Consider the following 15,151-nt stretch of genomic DNA (forward strand, 5'->3'; position numbering starts at 1 on the left):
TACAATTGAGTAAAAAGACCTTTGTAATATGCTTTAATTATTCTTTGTTGTTTTCATATAAAACTGATTGAAAGGAAACCAGAAGGGTTTCCYATAATAATAATCTTGACTTTGATCTTATTTACCATGAATTATATATTATGTTTTTCTTTTCCATTTATGTAATTATATATTACTTTATGACAACATAAGATAAATCACTGAAAACATCAGGAATAGAAATAATTAGGTAATACRGAGGGGAAGAACAGTCACAGAGGAAAGAGCTCAATGCTTCTAGTGGTTTTCCAGTGTTACTTACTGCAATCATCCTTTGGCTGCATGAGGAAACCAGGAGATTTCATGTAAAAAGCTATGCTGAAACATGATGAATTTGGATGCTGCATGGCCAGCTGTGAGAAATGGCTTTCTGGATATCATTTTCCCAGGAAACTGCACATTATTGCCCAGGTATCCACAGTCTGCTTTGCAACTGTGCTTTCCACACAGTTTTGGTCCACCTGCTCCTTCTTGTTTTATGTGCCTTTTTGGTTTCCAGCATGTGTTTCAGTGGTGTTTCTAGTTAACTGTTTGCTCTTGGGCTATTCCAAAGAAAACCAAAGACAAACAGAGCTTTCTATAGCTCAGGGGAATTGGAAGAACCCAGAATATTTGCAAGACTTKCCCTATGCAGCCCAGCTTCACCTCTGGCTATAGATATTCAGTGAAGTGYTCTAGTGGGGCATCCAGCTGTATTGGTTTTTATTTGTATTGTATTGTATTGTATTAATGTCTGCTTGGGTCTGGAGCAAGAGATTTTAGCTGAGCAGGAGCTTTGGCCATCACCTGTAGCTCATCTCCACCTCCCCATATGGTACAAATCCAGGAGGATTTTGCAGCAGGAGGAGGTGATTGCTTTACTCAGTGCTGTAGGTTCACCTGAGCTGCCCTTTTGGGAGGCTTTGAAGAGAAATATATAGATCCAGAGGACAATTCTGATGGCAAAGAGCACGTGGAAGCCCGCTTGGATTCAGGGGTGGTTTTGCAATGGGAGTACCTCAGAGTTACCTTGAATTAAATTGTCTTTTAATGGCAGGGTTCCATTCTGTCTTTAKGCTCCTGGGATTATGGGTTCTGCTGTAAATATGTGTTTAGCATTAGAGTAAAATGCTGTGTCAATACACTGCACACTGGTTGCCTGTTTCAGCTGCTGCTGTTTCCACCGCGTGTCGCTGATTAGAGCTGGGCCTGGCCAGGGGCCAGGCTGGTGCTTGATGCACTGAAAACCCAGAGTGGTCTATGAGAGATGTTTATGGCATATTGTTCCTCTTAGTGCACTCTGTTGGTGTTTCTGTGTGAACAGCAATAAAGGTGTTGGACTGTCAAAAATCAGTAGATATAATCTCTCCTGCAGGACCATGGGTGGCAAAGCCAGCATGTGCTCAGGGATCTGCTGGCCTAATTAACAGAAAATTGTCAGGCCACTGTCTTGGAAAACTTCATAGGTGGTCTTGGTGTCCAACACCCAGAGGGTGGTTGGGGCAGGCTCCCCAGGGAATGGCCTCAAGGCTTTCACAGCTCCAGGAGTGTTAGGACAATGCTCTCAGGCACAGAGAGGGATTGTTGGGGTGGCTGCAGGGGCAGTACTTGGACTCGATAATTGTTGTTGATCCCTTCCTGTTAGTGATTGAGACACGGACTTTGCTAAAGGGGGTGTATGCAAAGTTATTTATTCTAAAATCATTTCTCTATTCCTTTTTTAATTTTTTTTCCCTGTTCTTTTCCTGAGGCCTCAGTTTGCTGTGAACTGAACTCTGTTTGCTAATTTTATCTTATTTACTCAAGATTTTATGTTCACTAAGGCTAACAGCTTGCTGCTGTTCGAGKCCTRCATCCCCACACCTTCCAGCTCGGGAGATTCTGTCATGCTGTGCACTGATGGAAGGAGCAGAAGTTGCCTGCAGAAGCACCGTACACTTTCTTGTCTTTCCCCATCATTAATCCTCAAAGTGCTGGCATAGTGTAATCTGCATCTGCAAGGTGTTGTTATGGAAGTCTTGATGTAGTCTTAAAAAAAAATATTAATCTATGAGCCCTCCAGAAAGTGCTCAGCCACCYTCTGCAGGCACTGCTGGTTCCAAGAGGTAGCTTGAAGTTAAATGTTCTTTAACATTTCACTCATAAACAGAGTGGGAACCAATGTGGAGAAGCTGAAGGACAGAAAGCCCATGGGTATAAAAAGCTCTGAGTTGTAATGTGACAGCTATGCTAAGAATTGTGAGATGTTTAAGATATAATTACTATATATTAATGAATAAGAAATGCACAAAAAGCATGATGAGCCTGCCAGAGAAATAAACCACAGAGTACTGGCTGGCCTGATTTTTTTTTTTTTTTTTGTCCAGTGTTCATGCATACTGATCAAAATTTGGGTTAGTTTCTTGAGAGCTGTTGCCAAGTTTTGTCAATCAGGGCTTTTTAGATGCTGTAGATTTAACCCTCAGTGTGCCATTTTGGTGGCCAATTTCCCAGGTACTGAAGGTGGATAATATTCTGCCATGTCCCACTGAACCGATGCATTTAGACTTCCTCAGGAAAAAACCTCTTGAGTACTTCTAAAATATTTATTTATCTAAGATTCATCTTACTGAATTGACTGTTTGCTGAAACAGGCAGGACTGTGTTGGCCTGGCATGAGATAATATGTTTGACTTCAGTCTTTCATTGCTATGGTATGATATTTGAGATGCGTGGCTTTTTTCATTTTTTCTATAATACCAGGGGAAAATAATTTCAAATGGAGAGAGAATTTTGCTGAACATCTGGGAGCAAAATGGGAAAAAAATTGATAAATGACATCTTGCTGACATGTAATAACAACTAGCTCAGTGAAGGAATCAAGGGCCCTGCAAGTWAAAGGATTTTTTTTAAGTGTGGTTSAATTAGAAATACAGCTCCATGCATACATGTGACAGTAACGGATTATTCCAATTGCCAGATTCTAAAAAGCAAAAAAAATTCAGTCTTCAGTCATGCAGTAATCTTAATTTCAAGAGCAGCCGTGTCTGTATACAACAGATACAGACATTTTTTGACTACTTAAGTCAGCAGAGGAGATTTTTGTTCAAAGTTCATTTTCTTTTCAGAGGTTGACCACTATATTAAATATATGGAAATATTTAATACACTAAGTATGGCATCATCAGCTTATATTGATAACCCAACTGCATACGATTAAATTCTTCCAGGTATTGACTATCCACCTGTTCTTCATTTTAGCCATTTTGTGTCTGAGACACATTGAGTTGAAAACCTGCACATTATTTAGATTTTTTCCATTGCACATGGATACCTTTATGCATAAGCTTAAATGCTGTCAAATGAGCCAAAATCTCCTCACATACACAAGTGTAAACTGGAAGTAACTCAGCAGTCATACCTTGCAAGTAGAGATAAAACTTGGGACATAAAAAWAAGTAATGGTAGCCCAGATATTTTCTGGAGAACAGACTTTAGCCCTACAGAATTTTCCCCTTGCATTACTCTACCAGTCTGATGTCAAATGACATATTGTTCTTCATTTACCATAATTGTCTCTGAAATATAACAGTGAAACAAATTATTAGCAAAACACTGAGCTGTCAGAAGCAATCACTGGTTTCAGATCTAAATGGGGTGCTTTCYCTGYTCCAAAGCAACTTGTGTCTGTATCCTGTAGAACTTCTTTGTGAAACATCCAGGTCAGTGTTGTAGCTGAGAAGATCTGACCTGTCCCTCCAGCATGAGGTGGACAGCAAGGACCCCTCAGTGCTTTCCTTCCAAACCAGGTCTCCACCAACTTCGGTGGTCATTGAGGGTGGTCCTGACCACTGCACATCAGCCATAGCAAATACTGGATGAGAAATTCCCTGTCAGCTGCTAAAAATCACTGTAGGAGCTGCCYGGTGGTGTGCCACAGAGCTTAGGCAAAGCGGAAGGTGTATGAACAGCCCTCCCTCCACTTCCCTTCACCCTCCACTTCCCTCCCTCATCCCTCCCTCCCTCCCTTCCTCCTGCCCAACCTGCTCCTAACTCTTGCTTGAGCAGCCTCTGCCTGCTTCAGGAGTATCAAGAATAAAATTGGAAGGCAGAGATTTTCAGTTGTTACAGTCATTATGTCATGGTAATAGATGGGAAAGGTGGTTCCAGGAAACTCCATGCACCTTGAAATGGAACATCTTTCCCTTGATGTGCATCTGGAGGGCTCTGAGAGGCTTCTGCTGTCTCCATGGTCTCTGTCCACTGGCCTTCCCRTGGGAGTGCTCAGTAAGTAGCAGGACCAGTAGCATGGCACTGTCTTGTTTGTTTGTTAAAATGCTGATTCATTAAATCTTCTGTAGCATAAAATGTTAAATCATCTTGCGTGAATAGATTTTATCATGTAGTCATTTATCACATGATCACCTAAAATCTGTCTGCAGTCAGGCTACACTGAGTTTACTGTCAGTCTGACTGTTTGGAATTATGAAACAAAATTATGAAATTATAATAATTGAATTATTATTTGTTTTGGTACTTTTCCTGCATATCCACTATAAGTGGGATCCTACCCCAAAACCTCAGACGTAACATCAGTAGAAAATATTTTTTCTGTAAATACATCTTACTCTTTCTGTGAATAAATYTCTGCTTATTACTAGTATTACTGTTTTACGCAGATAAAACTGAATGGCTTTAGACTTCTCTGGATGGCAGAATGCRTTCAGCTTTTCCAGTAATATTATTATAAAATAGATCCTGCAGAAGCCTGAAGGAATTCTGAGCAGGCAGTTAGTGCTGCCTGAATTTTCCCATCAGCCATGTTTAAASTCAGATTGGGTTGTGACATTAAATAACATCATATGGTGTGTTCGCCGCCCCTTGCTCCAGCTGGAGATTCCAGTAGTTTCTTACAATATTTGATTGATTTTGGAGTGGTTTATAGGTTCTGGGAAGGTAGGTGATGTTGGAAAAACCTTAGTGTTTGTCCTTTAAAGACCAGAAGTGCAACATTTGCAAGGACAGTTTGTATTAATATTAAACTGGGGTCAGGGAACTAGGGAGGTTTAGTCTGGGTTAAAGCAGGCTCAGGGAGGACCTTCTGGCTCTGCACAACTCCCTGACAGGGAGGGGGCAGCAGGTGTGGGTGTGGCTCTGCCCCAGGGAACAGGGACAGTGCTAGAAGAAACGGCCGCACATTGTGCCAGGGGAGGTTTAGGTTGGTCATTAGGGAAAGTTTCTTTATTGAAAGTCTTGTCAGGCATTGGAAGGGGCTGCCCAGGGAAGATGGTTGGAGTCACCATGCCTGGAAGTGTTCAGAAAACCTATGGATGTGACACTTGAGGACATGGTTTAATGGTGAACACAGTGGTGGTGCTGGTTGGACTGGATGATCCTAAAGATCTTTTCCTACCATAACGATTCCATGATTCCATGTATGTGTATGGAAATGTAAYTGTGCATGTCTAAAAGCTGTGTCAGACCTGTTGAGAAAAGAGCTTGGAATCAAACTATACTTCAGTTTTTGTGGTCTTGTGCAAACTATTTTTGTCCTCTGGGTAATTTTCTTTCTAAGGGGATGCCAAAAGCATCAATGCAAACAATCAAAGCTCCATAAAACCCATTTACCATTTTCATTGTGTCCCCRAACCTTCAAAACCAGAGATTAAAGCACCTGCAGATGCAGACAGGACATTCCACACGTGACATGTTTTCCGGTATCCTTTCATTCTGATTCTTCCTTTCTTTTTTTTAATTACAGTTCTTTGAGGTTCCGTTTGACTCAAATATGAACAGGACTAAAAACAGACCACTGGTGCGAGGACAGATCAGGTAAGGCAATGCACACCTGCTCTGGCTRAGGAGGAATAAGCCTTTTATCTATTTCCAAGTTTTTCTCCCTCTTCAGATGACAAAAAGCAGCACTTTGAGACAAAGCACTCAAGAGAGAAATGCACCTCTCTGTTCCTTGCTATTTCTTTACATGKGTAACTTTCATGTGAGGAGCTTGCACAATCTGCTGTAAAATACTGAATTTCTCAATACAGTAGAATTTCCCCTCATATTGCATATCTCTTTATGTGTGATGACTGTGTTCATGGTGTGGCAGTTATGTTCCACTGAGCTTTTATTTTGTAATAATAATCTTAAAATTTTCCCATCTAAGAACAAACATGAAAGTGGATGTTGCTTCTACATGTTTAACTGGGTGAAAACTGACAACCGTGGCATCTTAGGAAATTAATGTAAAAATTTGTCATCATAAAGTTTATCGTCATCCATAAATAAATTCCTCCCCCTTGCCAAAAAARTCCTTCATTAGCATAGGAATTTCCTTAAAAAGAAAAAAGAGTCTTCCATTCCCTCTGTTTTCTGGATTATGTATCAGTTCAGTTTCTCAAAGGCTGTTTGGCAGCTAGAAAAGCAAAGTGAAAAAGAACATCAACAAAAAACCTCTAACTTACTTGCAAACTGAAACTGAAGGCKCAATTCATAAATGATTCAGCAAACAATTTTAGTATTGCATTTCCATGATTATTTGTAACAAAATTATGTTTTCCCTGAGGCTTCTGTGAACAGTTGGTCCTGTTTATTTCTGTGTTTTATCCATCACCTTTGGAGGACTGAAAAAAACATGATAGTTGAAATTACAAGAAAATTGAGACAAAACAGTCAAGTGAACCTTAGGGGTAAATTCACTTTCATGGTAAATAGTTAGAGTGCTTCAATAAACTTGTTCTGATTTGTTSTCAAAGGTGGTGCTAATTGCAGATTCACGAACTGAGTTAATTTTATTTTAAAACATATTTTAGGGACCACTGCAGTGAGGGCATCTGTTGTATATACAGTAAGCCAGGCTTAATTGTGTGGTTCAGGGAACCTGCACTTCTGCCTCCCTTGCATGTGGTCCTTAGGCCCTGGGAGAAGGAATGCTTATTAGGAAGAAAAATGATGGGGGGATTTTTTTATTTTATTTTTATTATAGTCTGCTAGCATGGCTTGCAGTGCTTCCAGAGTCAAAAATGTAACTAGGAAACTTACTGTCAACTTTTGATTCAGAAAAGGCAATTTATTTTATGTTTCCAGTGTCCTTAAATGAACTTCACTGTCATCTAAATGCACCACAGATTGGCAAAACCATATTTCATGCATTTTTTTACTTCCCCTCCTTTCATACTTGCTTTCACCACAAAATGGTAATGCTGGGGATGTTGGGCAATCACTCATCAATCTATCTACCTGCCTGTCAACAGCTAATTTAAAGTTCTTTAAAGTGTCACTTCCCTTGAATAATGCTGCTCTCGCTCCCTGCGAGACCATGGAACACACAGACCTTGACTGGGGTTATTTCTTCTGTGGTGTGCCAGAGGAGAATAATCCAGTGCAAGTGATCTAACCTTTTTGTATTTTGCCATGTATTCCCTGGTGTTCCTTGAACTCTTTCCTTCCTGGCTGATTATTAAAACCTGTAAATGGTTGTGCTAAAACCAGTCAAAACCAGTCGAGACAGGGATGGATAAATAGTACATAAGAGACTGGTGTCATGGCTCTGGGAAAGAATCCAAGCCGTTTGGGGAGTTCTTGCCCAAAATTTGTCTGACATTTGAGTTTTGACATTTTCTTCTCTTTAGCTGCTTCATGTAACAAAATACTTGCTGCTTTTCTAATTCTGCTGTGCTACAACACCTGTGCTATCCAGTAAAAACGAGACATCATTTTCTAATCTGTCTTCATTTGTGCTGTTTGTAAAAACATTCTCTTTYTCTTCTTCCTTTCCTTGCTTTTTATTGATTTGGTGTAGCTCTTGTTACAGAACTGGACAATATGGGTAGCAGTTTTCGTCCTGAGCTTGAGATCCCTTTTGAAGAGAGAAGGCTGGTAAYTCTTCATCATGTTGGCTCTGCACCTCCTTGGAAAGGCTTTCAGTGGTGTCTTTGGKGTGACTCCTGCCCACTGAAAATTGCACTGAGGCCACTGAGAGTTTTTCTAGAGGTTGTGCCATCACAAAGAGAATTCTTACATGCTTTTTGACATAGGCCAGAACAAACTGGTAACCCCAGTGAGAGGTTCCTGGAGTTACTGAGTCATGCAGTCCCTGGATGAGCTGGTGTCTCCATTTTAGGTGAGATAATTCACAGAGCTGACTTGTTAGGAAATGTTAAACCTTTGTAGAGAAACTATTCCCATGTGTTTCACTTTGTGGCCTCTGTTTGCAGCTTCAGTCTCCAGTTTGTTTAAGTCCAGATGTCTGTTTGAACTGATCTTGCTTCCAACGTTTCTCTCCTTCCTTTCTGCCTGAAGCCTTCACTTTGAAGGCTCTGTGTCAGAGGTTCATTTCCCTACATACACATTYGTGTGGTTCCARACTCCTACATCTCACCCTTTTSTATGAGTTGCTGAGGACTTGCAGTTTCCTTTGGCATTGATGAGGAACCTCAGTGGCTTTCAAAGAAAGGCTCTATGGTCAGGGCTGTACTGTGGGGTGTGGAGGTCTGGCTAGAGACAATACTGTTCTTTTACTGGTGATCTTCAAGTAGTGTCTCTGTTAGGCAGCTTTGACCTGCCCATCACTTCCTGTGAGCCAGGACCGGTTCTGCAAAGATCTCTGTAAGGATGGGATTTGGCAAAGTAATTTTCMTTCATCCTTTGGGAAGTCTCTGTATTGCATCATCTTGATGACTAAGACAATTACTTAGGGGCTCAGTGTGCCMCTGCTTTATATTTTGTATATTTGGGCTGGACAGTCCACAAAGGCAATGACACAGAAGGACTCTGCAGAGCTGCAGCTGCTGAACGTAGGCACAAGAGCACATTTGCCTTATTTGCAAGCCCCAAACCTGCCTCTGATGCTCCCAGGGAATCTTCTGACTCTGTTGGGAGATTTGTGACAAACTACACCAGATAGTGTAGTTTGGTTTGCAATATCCTATTTAGTTTGTTAGGCTTGGAAAAAATCTGCTCTGAGCAATGAGACGTAACCATCCTTATTGTCTATTCCGAGTAATCAGAGACATCCTGTTGCAAAAACAACAAGAGTAGACCCAAACACAGCATGCCACCGAGTGCCATCCATCATCCTGCCTGCCCACACGTCCTCCTCCCTCCTCCAACTCCTCAAGTCTTGTTTAGACATACAAACAGCTTGAGATGTTCTTCATACTTGGGTTGCAGTGTTAAACTCATTGAGCATATTTGTGTTCTGCATTATAATAACAGCTGATATTGAGTTTCCTTTTCTAAATCGGATTTGTGTCATTGACAAGGAAAAATTTCATGTGCTCACGCATGAATCTTAAATTCAACTGAAGTGGCAGCAGCTTTCCCTGGTTTCCTGCTGGGTGTGATTTATTCCTGTGCTTGTTAAGGTAATGGATTTAATTTTCCTGCAGATTAATTTAAATAAATCTGGTATGAGCTGCAGTAGCTGAGGGAGATCAACCTCAAGGGTGACAACCGTCCTGCTCTGTTATGTTGTACAAAGTGACAGGTTTGATCACCCTTTACCCAGAGCTGCACACACTTCTGCTAAAAAGTGGCTGTTTTATGAACTTACGGTGGTGCTGGGTCCGCTGTGCTAATCACTCATAAAAATCTTTATAGTTGTACAAGGATAGCTTTTCATCTTAAAAGAAAAAGGGACCTTGAACAGTATGTTCTGAAAAACCAATTCATGCCTGTGTAGACATTGTTCAGTTCTGCTCCTGTGGTATTTTGCAGCTTACAACTATTTTCTGTACCCAGTCCTTTGGYTTTGGCCTCAGCAGTGGCTGCCTGGGGGTGAGGCTGGGGCTTGTCCTTCACTTCCCTGGACTTGAAATCAGCTCASAATGAAGCATTGCACAGGCAGCTTTAGAGGATGGTCCAGGCTGAAAGGGGCCTCAGGAGAGATGGAGACCCATCTCCTGCTCACAGCAGTACTGGCTCTCAGGTAAGACCTGCAGCAACCAGGTCTTGTCGCAAAACCCTTCAGTGTAATGGCTTCAAACTGYGAAAGAGTAGGTTTAGATTGCATCTTAGGAAGAAATTTTTCCCTGGGAAGGTGGTGAGGCCCAGGCTTGGGGTGCCCAGAGAAGCTGCCCTATCYCTGGAAGTGTCCAAGGCCAGACTGGACCWGGCTTGAAGCACCTTGGGATGGTGGAAGGTGTCMCTGCCYATGCAAGAGGGTGGAAAGAKATGATCTTTAGGGTCCCTTCCARCCCAAATCAWTCTGGGATTCTTTAAGACTGAAGTGGAATGTGTTGATAGTCTCCTTATTTTGATTATTTGCCCTCAAGGTAATTTTTCATGCACGTTTTAGAAGTTTAACTCTGCTAAAATGTCAGAAGGTGGCACAACAGAGCTAATGCCCTGAATGTTTCAACAGAAATGAATCTTTGTGTCGTTTGGTGAATATTTTTCCAAGAATCCCATTAACCTCTTCCCTTAGCAACGCCCAAGGAGCTGTATTCTGTCTGTGAGCTTTCCACTTCTCATGGTCACAGTCAATGATTATTGCAGTTAATGGAGGCAGAAATGCTGACATTTCTGAGTGCAATGTTGACTTGGCTCAGTTTAAACTATAAGCCAAACTCTTGAAGAATCAGACCAAAGAGGGCTCCTGTGCTAGTGCTGTTTCTCACCAATGGCTTGTATTTGTGAATTGTAGTTAAAATTCCATATACACAAGTAGGACGGTTCATGAACAAATAGAAAACTGCAACATGTGAAATTTTATTTATTCAGAAACACATTGTAACTCAAGACTAGTTCTATGTAAAGCTGAGTTTTTCCACTCTGTTGCCTATAGCAGTCCTACTATTACAAGCGTAACACAGCCAGTCCACACTGCAAAAATGTGTGCATTTGAAAACAAAATTCTTCCTGTAATCACTGAGGGTAATTAGCTTGATTCCTTGCTTGCTAACACTAATGTAAATCAGGAATGTTCCTACTGATGTTAGTAGAGCTCCACTGATGTGATTGAGGGAAAAACCATGTCCTGGGCTTACACTGAGACCTGCGTTAAGCATTCTGCTRGCCCTGGTTAAGCCAAAGTTTTAAAACCTCCCCGAGGGCCCTGGGACAATTTTGTGTCCTCGTTAGAGCTCAGGCCTTGCTTTGCTGGTGGCTCTGCTCCTTTGGGTGGCCATTCCAGACAGGTTTCATTCTACTTAAGTTAAAACAAATAAAAACTCCATAAACCTACAGTTCTTCAAGAATAATAATTTTTAAGAGATCAGATGCTCATTCCCTGCAGGGGAACATTCTGATACTTTGTTTAGAAAATACCTCATTTTAAAGGGACTGCCCTGAGATATTTTTGAATGATAAAAATGTTTCTTTTTTCAGTGGGAGGCTTTCCTTTTGTTTAAACAGGGCCCAATTCAAAGCAGACACTGTCACGGCAGCCTTTTCAAGAATTTCTTATCCTGGTTGTATTCAGGCTTTATTATTTGAAAACAAGTAAATGCATTCCTTCCCCGCCACCACCCTCCTGCCTTCATTTTTTTTTTCCACCCTGTGTTTTCCAGGAGCTGTCATTGACTGTGTTTGGTAAACAAGAAATTAAAAAGGCAGATTTATATTTTTGGCATGTACAATTGCTTGTAAAAATGTACTTCTTGCCTTTTGAACAGTGGGGTATTTTTTTTTTCTGGCATGGCCATGTCACAGAGACATGGCAGGGGAGAGAAACCTTGGGGCTAAAACATATTTTAATGAGAATAAAACCCACATCAAAGGATTATCTAATGGAATGATATAATGCTTACTGTGTCACTTTCCCAAAGGGGATACGGATGACAGTACTTATATTTCAATTATCTATTCACTGCCTGCATGGGATGTTGATTAAATGGTTCTAAGGTATTAGAGGCCTTTTGTAGAAGKCACCGAAAAATGGTGATACTGCACATTATCCTCAGATCAAAATGTGTGTTAGGAGGAAATTATATAGCTTTAACTACATATATATTTTGTTTCTTTGGGCAATAAAGGGGGTTGTTTTATTAACTTTACATTGAAGTTCATTTCAGTTGAAACGAAGCAGTAGGTTCTCTAGCTCACTCCTGCCCAGGCCTCATTCTGCACAGCTCAACACAGACATTCCTTTGCAGGCAGTTCTGTTTGGTAAATATAAATCCTGCAGAAACACTTGGCCCCTCATGCCTTGMTGCTTTTCAGCTTGGCCGATGGGCCTTTACCCCCAAATTATTTATCCGAATCTTGAATTGTGCACGGGACAGTTAATAAATCGGAGTACATTGTGCCTCACCCCACATTAGGAAACATCCCAGATGCTCATGTATAAAGCAGGAGTCACGGTGCATTTGGCTAAATAGCTGCTCCATCTGCTTGTGGGGAGCTGCAGAGAAGTGATATGGGCTCCTAATGGAGTTGTCTTATCCTCTCRTGTCAGCTCCTCCAAGGGGGGTAGAGCCTCAGGAGTTGGAAGGAACYGAGCCATTGTGCACTAATCCTGCCATCTTTGTGTCTGTTATGAATGGGCCTCTTGGACATTGATTGCAGTCATTGCCTCTTTTCCTCTTTAATTGGCTAGTGATGAGTCATTTTCTCCAAAGGTGATGTTAAAGTGAGTTTTTACAAACAAACAAAATTTAAGCTCAAAGCCCAAGATCCTTTCCCAGCTTAGGGGCAGTGCCTGATGTCTCTTCTTCCCATGTCTGTCAAACATTTCAGGTTCATGTTTGTAAATTCTGGCTTAATGCATTCAAAACCCCAACACTTTGTTCCCTGTATTAGTATTGAACCTTATCTGGTTTAACCACAACAGTGTCATCATTCACCCTGTGCCAAGTGGTGTAGGAAATGTCACGGCTCAACAAGTCCATTATGGAGCTGCCTCTGATTAGAAGCTGCTATACCCTGAGATCTGTTTACAGTGAGTCATGGTAGAAGTGCATTTCTGTCTGTGAAGGACAGAGTTTATCATGTTTCATATAAGTTATAACTTACATGTTACCAGCTTCGCCAGTCTGATRTAAAAGAGGTTTTTCTTGCATTTTAATTAGCTGTGTGAACACAGATGCTTACCCTTCAGCCTCTATGACTAGAAAAGCTGCATTCCTGAAGTTGAGATATGTGGAGAACCGCTTTGATATGCCTTTTTTTTTAGTTCTTTTTTTGTGAGGGGCATAAAATCACAAGGAATATAAAATTATAAATTATGCCGCAAACGAGTATGAGCCACAATGGCTCCTACTGCTGCCTGTGTGACAGTAATTCTGTTCTATTCATGCACTTTGATGGTGTATGAAGGGATTTTTGTTTTGTTTTTCCACTAAAAATCCCCATAACTCCAGATGGTAAATGTAGATAATCTACCTAGATAACAAGACAGGAATCCCAAAATACAGTCAACCTTCACCTCATCCTTATCCTCTTCATCTCTGAGGTGAGACTTGGTGGCTTCTGAAGAGTTTGCTTTAGAGTTTTCCCATTCTGTGGGTGTCAAAGGCACATTTGCAATGGTGCAGGGGAATCTGCAGATGGGCAGAAAGCATCTGACTGAACTTGGAATTTTTCAGGCTCATCTGCTCCATTGCTTTTCCACTCACTGGTGCTTAGAGCCTGATCTTCTTCCCATGGCAGACCTTTGCTTCTTGTCCTGCTCTCTTTGGCTGTAGGGGATAACTTAATTCCTTCATTTTCATTGCTCCTGGAAATCTGTTTCCAAGTAGTGTTCCCGTGCTGAGATAACTGGACTGTCTTCTCTCTTTTATTTTTTGAAGATCCAGTTGATAAATACTTTAGAATGTTAGTTTTCTTTGAACAGGATTGAGATCTGGCCTGAGACTTCTTTACCCACTGCTTTCCAAATGTTGGCTGAGAACTCAGCAGAAGCACATGTTAGATTTAATCATTCTAAATCACAGAAAAATGTTTCTGGAGACACCATATTCTCCATCCTGTTAGTCATGTGGTGTCTGGCTCTTAAATAAAGACAGAACTGAGATTTTTGAAGTAGAATGAATGGACCACTTAGCTGCCATGCTCTAAGGTTAGATTAAAGAGGAGGATTTAGTTTAAATATTATGGGGGACATTTTTCAAATTTACTGTTGGTTTGTCTTGTAAGCACTTAAAAAAATGTTTACATTTTCATGACTGCAGGGAAGCTTTATTAATATAATTAATATAATAATAATAATATTATTATTCACCCTTTCACTCCTACCTAACAAAGCTATATACCACGTGCGTGTTGATGCTCCGCAGGCTTGCTCAGGGTTGTTATGATTAACATTCTGGTGTAGATGGCAAATGTAATAAGAGCATAAACATTTTGTAAGTATAGGTCATTTTTATTTGTAATTCTTTACTTCCAGGTGAAGTGATGAGGCCCARTTGGAATGTCTGCTTAATAACAAARGGCAGAGTAAAAGTTTTATTTTGATCTGAGCTGCAAGTCTCCCCATGGTGCACTGAGCTATCTCATCCCAGACCTGGTCTCAAACCTCAAGGCAGGCTCATGAAACCGTGAAAAAAAACAGATCCTGGTGTCATTTGCAGGGAGTTAAACTGGTCAAAATGAGAGCCTCGAGGAGATATGTAGGAGAAAGCTCCATGCTAAGGGAGGGAGGGACTCCTGATCTCCTTCCGTGGCTGTGTTGAAATTCTTGCATTGCCTTACCATCCACATGGCATCTTTGTGAAAACCTTCATCAAAATCTATGAAGACAATTTTGATTTACTCAAGCATAAAATAGAGATGTGTCCCTTTCAGGATGAAATGGTTCTTTTAAATCAGCCATGTTTGTTTATGATAGTTTTCAAACACCTCGCTCTGACAGGGGAGACAGAACATCTGCGTCTGAGGTTATTGAGGAATGAGGGAACAAATTGCCCCCACTTTGGATAAAATACAGGGTTGATTATGCTTTTATACAATAATACAGAGCTGTAGCAGGGTGGCCTGGGCTTCATGCTTGGTCTGGAGAGAAATTACTTCTTTGGAGAGAAATGAATTGACACAGACAGGCAATATTTTATCCTAGTCTGTGTTTATTTGCACTAAATACGCTTCTGAGCAAGTATATTTGATGGCAAAGCCAGAGCTGGTGGCAGTTTAGAGGCAAAACTCAAACAGGCGACTCCATGAGAGTCTTAAGATGAGACTTAGCCAGCAATACATGTTTGTCAGTCACTGAACTCCC

General features: G+C 41.0%; 1 protein-coding gene across 1 annotated transcript in view; it reads left to right on the plus strand.

Moving 5' to 3' along the window:
- LOC130581014 (protoheme IX farnesyltransferase, mitochondrial) overlaps positions 1-15,151 on the plus strand; it is a 103,232-nt gene that overhangs the window by 63,947 nt on the left and 24,134 nt on the right. Inside the window, 1 exon segment of the mRNA XM_057378885.1 lies at positions 5,759-5,829. Coding sequence (XP_057234868.1) covers positions 5,759-5,829 — 71 coding nt within the window.

This window comes from Malurus melanocephalus, unplaced genomic scaffold (genome assembly GCF_030028575.1).
Source record: "Malurus melanocephalus ecotype Western Australia unplaced genomic scaffold, MMel_1.1 scaffold_378, whole genome shotgun sequence".
NCBI lineage: Eukaryota > Metazoa > Chordata > Aves > Passeriformes > Maluridae > Malurus > Malurus melanocephalus.